This window comes from Panthera tigris, chromosome B1 (assembly GCF_018350195.1).
Source record: "Panthera tigris isolate Pti1 chromosome B1, P.tigris_Pti1_mat1.1, whole genome shotgun sequence".
Lineage (NCBI taxonomy): Eukaryota > Metazoa > Chordata > Mammalia > Carnivora > Felidae > Panthera > Panthera tigris.
In genome coordinates this window covers 80563733-80570926 of record NC_056663.1, presented here as the reverse complement: position 1 = coordinate 80570926, position 7194 = coordinate 80563733, and the positions used below count along the sequence as shown (strand labels likewise).

Below are 7194 nucleotides of genomic sequence, written 5' to 3'. Positions count from 1 at the left end.
TTTCTATGGAATGATTTTTGTGTTGCTGACCAGATAACAACTAAACAGCTGTTGAGGACAGAGTCAGCCTCTGTGAGACCCAGGATGCCAATACCATCTATCAGATCAAGGAAGGACACGCAGAGAGGATGTGACAGAATGCTGTGCAGGAAGCAGAAGAAAATGTTCCCCTAATTGTATATATTACTTTCTTCTCTAGTTGGGTCCAGTAAAAGTTTGCTCAGCCACAGTAGAAGCAAACATGAACACTCTTTTGAAAGCCGATGCCCAATTGGGACATCATTTTATTTGGTATTTTGGTTAATGAATGTTTTTGCATTTTCTGTGCCCAGTTTTCTTTCCGTATGTGTATATGTAACATTTGCTTGTATCCATGACCTTTATATTTTTATTTATTCATAAGAGCAATATGGTTTAATTCTAAAAAATTGTTGCAAACGTTTGTCAAATCTGCCAAGGAAATTTTCGTCAATAACTTGTCTCAAGTGCCTTACGTGTGCTTAATTCAAGGATGTAACAGGCTGCTTCCGGCTAAAAGGGGCAATTTGTGCTCAGACATCTGTGTAACAAGAATAAATTCTGGTCTCAGTTGTGGAATGTGAATATAATCTACCATTAATTGTTGCTGTTCTCCAACTGACGGTAACATTTTTGTGTCTTACATTTGCTGTTACGAGTTTGGGAGTGTGCTGGAAAACAGGTAAGAAAGAAATTATGGCAGAAGAAGGGAAAATATGTGAAATATAATTGTAAAAATCCTGAAAACTGAGTCCTGTAGTTTACCTCAAAACTTCCCTTACTTACAACTCAAACATCAGGCTCTTTCTTTGAAGCAGCTTATAATAAATTTAAGACATATAACACCGCCATCTCTTATAATGGGACTGAGGAGTTTCTGTGTGGAAACTATTTGAAGGAATGTCTAAAAAATGATGTCAAGAAATGCAGATAACTTATGCTTTTCAGCATCTATTCAATCTATGACCCCTGCTGAGTTGATAAGGAAGAGGCATGTCACAGTTGTAGAAAAAAAGAATCACACAGTAAATCAAAGTATTCATGAATAAGACTTTGGAAATTTTCACTGTCATCAGGAGGGCATCTTCCTGATGGGGTGACCTCATTTCAAACAGCACAGTAACTAGAACAGAGTTGTATTGCACCAAAGGTGGCACAAGGAAAGCATGTTTGCTTTTTGTCACGGTGACAGTTTCCTGTGGTAGGAAAAATAAATAAATAAACCACTCCAAAATACAGCACCACCCCTGGCAGTAACCAACGAAGTAGGTTTTGGAAATAATGCTCCTGTCAAATACATTTTAAGGCACTTAAACTGTTATATCATATTTTTGTGTAGAAAAATAAAATATGCATCGAAGCAACATTCACAAGTACGTGTCTTCGGAACTGTTTGTGTGTACAATCCTGTACATATATACATCGCTACACGAAGGGCGCCGTCTTCATTATACTGTTGGCCTCGTCAACTTCACTCCCTGTAAGAAAGGACAACGTGATGTTCAGAATTGGACAGTATCTATGAACAAAATGAAAGCATCAATCAACAGCAGATAATTTATGCTACTAGAAGGAAGAAGCAGCCCACCCCGACAGCCTCACATAACCAGTGATCCAAACCTCCAGACACAAACAGACCCATCTGCCCACCTCACCGGCCGGCAGACTTTGTCATCTCCCCAGCCTGACCTGGCTACTCACACTGTCCCACCAAACATAGATGGTCGCCATGCATCTCAATCACTATTATTTGTAAAGCAGAGGAGACACTCATGGATATGATTGACAGTTTGTATTTATTTTGTGGTCAAATGGGATGGGTAAATATTCCAAGCCTTCTGGATTATTCTAAGGTAGCCGATACCTCCCTTGTTTGGAGGAGTTCCCGTGCAAAAGGAAAATGAACAGCGTTGTCCAATTTTGCCTCCCTTTTGGAAATGCTTCAGTTACTCTGCAGAATAAATCCCGGAGCTTTAAACCAATTTTCTGTTCACTACAACTACATGTTTTTGATAGAATATTAGGATTTTCAAATAACTGTCTTCATTCTTTGTCAAAATGTATGGGTATGGATTCTGACCAACAGCGCACATACACATCGATAAATATAAATGGAAGTTTTCAAGAGGGATAAATAGTAAAAGAAATAAAAAGGTACTAAACCGCTCCTCTACCAACTCAGAGTGGGCAGATCGGAGCCCATAGTGGCACCCAGTACAGAATGGGAATGGCTAACGTTCTGGTAAATGACAGAATAAATGAAGGTGCTGGGTGGGCTAGCTTTTTCAAGTAGGATCCTGGGGACCTAGGGCGCTTCGTATAAAAGCGATGTTCTATTTTTGTCTGGGAGGTTCTTGTGGTATTGGGGCAAGATTCTGGAGGCCAAATAGACCAGGGTTCTAGTCCTCACTCTAGCACTGACGAAGCCACCCATGTAGCCTTGGGCAAGTTGCTCAGCTCCCCAAGCCTACTTCCTAACCTGTACAGTGAGACAACAGAGCTCGCCGCCAAAGGTGTTGTACATAGTAATGGGCAGCGATGACAATAAGGATACTTACAGCCGCTAGCTTTTATCAAACACCTGCCATTTAACCCTCTGTAACTCTAAAGAGTAGATATTATCCTTAGTCTCAGAGTGGCAGAAACTGAGGTACAGAGAAGTGAAGTACGTGCCCGAGGTCACCCAGAAAGGAGGTAGCACAGCCCGTAGGCTTTTCAAGGTCTACACTTCGAACCAGGTAAATGTTGGGATGCGCTTGGCACACAGAGCTCAACGGGTGTCGTGTGGCTCTTCCATTTTCAGGACGCTAATGACACAACATAGGGCACTCCCCTGCCACTGGATGTCTCTTTTTGCCTATGCTTCTCCTGATAACAGTTGCCATGCTGTGTATAGGCTCAGAGAAGTCCTGTAAGGTCTGAGCTGCTGGGAAGGAGACAACTCTGTGGATGCTTCAATGGTATATTGCAGCAACTAAACTTTGTGTGAATCACCTGGCCGATTTTATTTGGGCTGATAATTTAGGAAATAAAATCTACAGATATCAAATAAGTAACAAGACTCTGAGCTAAGTGTAGTGAAGTTGACATCGTGTTTATTTTGTTAATTAAATTATTTAAATGCCCAAACACATAGTTTTGCTGTGCAAAGAAGTTATTAGGTGTCTAGAATATTAAAAAAATAGACATTTTAGATAAACCCAGGTGCTGTCACATTTATTTATTTAATTTTTTTAAAGTTTCATTCATCTATTTTGAGAGAGAGAGAGGGAGAACACGAGCAGGGAAGGGGCAGAGAGAGCGGGAGAGAAAGAATCCCAAGCAGGTTCATGCTGTCAGCATGGAGCCCGATGCAGGGCTCGAACTCATGAATCATGAGATCATGACCTGAACCAAAATCAAGAATGGACACTTAACTGACTGAGCCACCCAGGTGCCCCAGGGGCTATCATATTTAGAAAGGCATGTGAAATCAGGACACATATGAAAAAGACAGGGTGGGGGAAAGATGGTGAACACCTGAGAGGAGGGGTACAGATATTTTGAGTATATTCACCTTTACCCATTGCAATTTGCCCTTCAATTAACCCTCAGTCTTCCTTTTCAAATAAAATGGATCAATGCATCATTATTATTACTGTGATTAGTTAAGAAAATATGTACTTGAGAATGAGAATATGCTAGCAAAACTTAAAGAATATGAACAGCTAAGATTCAGAAATAGCATTTCAATCTAATTTGGATTTAAATGAGATCTTGCCAGAGTCTTACCTTCTGCCTTGACACCATCCAAGACTTTATCGTTGGCACTAACACACTTCCCAGAAGGATCTGAACTGGGTGGTATATGAGCAAGGGCACGGATATTAGAGAGAGGTGCTCATGGCCTGCGAACACTATCTTCAGCATTGGAATTCCTGATGAACAAAGAAGACAGAAAATCTAGAGGCAAATTCAGTCTGTCATCAAACTAAAGACACACTCCAATAAAACCGGAACTTTGTACGGGGTCATTATCATCTTTCCCCCCGAATGTATTCATAGGGAATGTCTCAAACACGTAATCAAATCTTTCCATCTTCCTTTCACTACATAGCTCTTCCCAGAACAGATTAAAGCTGAAAAGGTGATCAGTGTTCAACGGCACCAGTAATTCCCACTGCAAATTAGCAGCCTGCCTACCGAGGAGAGGGGAGAAGAGTTGCTTCTCAGAAGGCTGAAAAATAATAGTAAGGCAGAGGTCCAAAATGGATCCTTCCGTGCTTAGTAGTGAAATAGACTGCTGGTGTTTAGGAGGGAGGCCTGCTTGACACCATTTCAAAGTCCCAAAAGTTCACTCTTGAGAATCAAAAGGATATGGTAAGATAACATACGATATATATCGTTATAAGTAGGAGGATACTTTTGCCAAGTGAATGTTAATGAAGTCTTTGCCCCTTCTCCTTTGGCCAAGGATCCCAAAGCTCTTTACGAGCTACTGTGTACGGCAAGTGAATTCCAGAATGAGTGCTGAACGTTTAAGCCCCACAGTGAAAGTCTTAATGGAGCTCAGGTAAATGAACACAGCTTTGTGAACCTACCACTCTATAATACCAAGGGCAAAGTCTGCAGATTTTGTAAACAGCTGCCTATGTGTGTACCTATTAGGCTTTTAAAACAGAAATCAGACACCGGCAATTTGACTATTATTACCAATTGTTTCAATATGGCCCAGTTGTCAGAATTACTGTGTATGTATGTCTGCTTTTTCAACGGAATGGCTTTAATAGCTTAGCTTCCTTCTTGTTTCTTTGAGAACAGCCTCTGGAAAGGACTCAAGGTCCTAAACATGCACAATGATGGCACATAAATAACTTTTTATTATAACCCACTGAGGAAAGCTCTGCTTTTTCAATTATTTTTACCTTCTAATAAATTTCAAACCTTTATGCAAAAATGTATTTCATAGCCGCTTTCTTTTTCATAGCCTCACAAATCATTGCCGTAAACTGAAGACACTTAACTCATCCCCAACGATCTCTCTCTCACAGCTCTGAAAGGACATGCTTAGATTTTTGTAGTTTCTGTCTTCTCACTAATAGAAAAAAAACAATAGAGCTTTCTTTTTAAAAATATATACTTCATCAGGGGCACCTGGGCGGCTCAGTCGGTTGGGCATCCGACTTCAGCTCAGGTCATGATCTTGCGGTTCATGAGTTTGAGCCCTGCATCGTGCTCTGTACTGATGGCTCGGAGCCTAGAGCCTGCTTTGGATTCTGTGTCTCCCTCTCTCCTCTGCCCCTCCCATGTTCACACTCTGTCTCTCTCTCAAAAATAAATAAACATTAAAAAAATTTTAAAAAAATATACTTAATCAACTGACAGTTGAAAAGCAGCATCTGATATTACAGTCCTGGGAAGTTCTTGCCACGTGAAAAGACCAGAACATTCTCCTCCTGTTTCCAGGAGAGATTATTTGGCCCAAAGGGATGATGTTAAGTAGCCGGTGGGTGCAGGTGGAGTCAAAGTAGGGCTGAAGGGAACGAATAGAAATACAGAGACATTTGTCCCCGTAAATGATCAGAGCAAAGACTCTGACCCAAAGTTCGAGGACCATGGCTGCTGGGCTAAATCACCTGAGTTACCCTTTTTTGGCAAAGACTCAGGCTCTGTGTCTTTCTTCGGCAAGCTTAAGTAGGCTCTGAAGGGAAGCCAGAGATACAGTCACGGGGCTGCTGCTGCAATAAATAAACAAATAATCGCTGCAAGGAGGCATCTCCTCAGGCCTTGCCTGAGATAGGAGGCATCTCAGGGCAAGCCACATCAGAGGTTCACCTTAGTGTGAGGAATTAGGTACAGAGATGTGGCAGTAATGACGATGAGAATTGTTGTTATGCAATGAGTGCTTACTACATGTCACGTGCTGCCAAAGTGCTCTCCCATATTAATGGAATTAAGCCTCCCAATAACCCTGGGAGGCTGATGAAAACTATTGTTTGCACTATTTTACTGATGAGGAAAGAGACACCTCGTGGTCAGGAAGCTTTTCCAGGTGGGGGGGGTCTGAACTGCAACCCAGGCAATCTCGCGTTCCAGTTCTCTGGGCTAGGTAAGGGTCAAGGCCTCCGAGGTCTTCAGTTCAAGATGCCATGGGGACAGCAGCTTCGTTAGGCAGAAATGGAACTTTTTGGTATGTAAACGCTTTCTAGTCCAGAAGTTCTTTTGGAATTCATTCCCCTTGGATGCTTCCCAGAAGCAGAAGACGTCATCAAACTCCCCTGCCACCCATACCGGATGTTCCCGTGATTTCACATGCTCGAGGAGCTAGGTGATGGCTAGGACAACCCCAGTAGTGTCAAGGGCACGCGGACAGAAAGATGGAGCCAAGCCTTTACTCGCAGGAAGCTTCCAGTGTACAAGTGACCTTCTACCTTCACACCATTTGTGTGAAGTTCTCTTCTGGGCCGGTTCTTCAGCTCCTAGATCTAATCTTCAAACACACCCTTCTGTACACTGCTCCAGGATGGGGCTGGGACTCTGCAAACATCACCCGTCCTTGGCAGCTGACTCCGTGGATGGTTCTGCCAACCGGGGCACTAGAGGAAGGCTGGAGGAGGAGGAGCTTGGGGTTCCTGATGGCCACAGCGCCTTCAGGGAGCGGCAGTGGTTGGCTCCAGCAGATAGGTCCTTGTGCCCCTCCTAAGAGGCCTCAGCCCCCGTTTCCTCCTCTAAGCTTCTAGGCTCTGACAACCCCCACTTCTTCCCTTTGTTCACCCAGCTCCCGCTGCTACCTGTGGTTATTACTCCTTTTTTGTCTTCACGGTCCCCTTTCCCCCTTTCGCGTTTCCCCACACTGTTTACTCTTTCCTATGTGAAAGAGTGTTTTCCCTTTTTCCTGATGGACCTGGTGGTACAGACGCTTTTCTTACGCTGCCTTGTAGTGCACATATTCACTCCTCACGAAGAGGGGTCCGTGATGACTAGCAGCTGCCACGGACATGTGTCGGGTTAAACGGGGATTTCTTCTCACTTTATGTGCCTGCAATACCCCCTTGTTAATCATTAATCACATTTCCTATCACTATCACTCGAAGTGACTAATGTTAAAAATATGATTGAACATGACGTAATAGAGGAAAAAAACTTAGCTTCCAGAGATCAGGACCCAAGTCCCTTTCACATGTCCTCGCTTACTCT

At 42.9% G+C, this 7194-nt stretch overlaps 1 protein-coding gene across 2 annotated transcripts in view; it reads right to left on the bottom strand.

Annotated features, from left to right (window-relative positions):
• Positions 1–333: 333 nt before the first annotated feature.
• Positions 334–7194, bottom strand: part of SLC10A7 (solute carrier family 10 member 7) — a 249420-nt gene continuing 242559 nt past the window's right edge. For both annotated transcript variants that reach the window (XM_007091757.3, XM_007091758.3), the window contains 2 exons: positions 3790–3935; positions 334–1496 (listed from right to left, as the gene is read on the bottom strand). In XM_007091757.3, coding sequence (XP_007091819.1) covers positions 1467–1496; positions 3790–3935 — 176 coding nt within the window. In that variant the 3' untranslated portion in view covers positions 334–1466. The remainder of the gene's footprint in view (positions 1497–3789; positions 3936–7194) is intronic.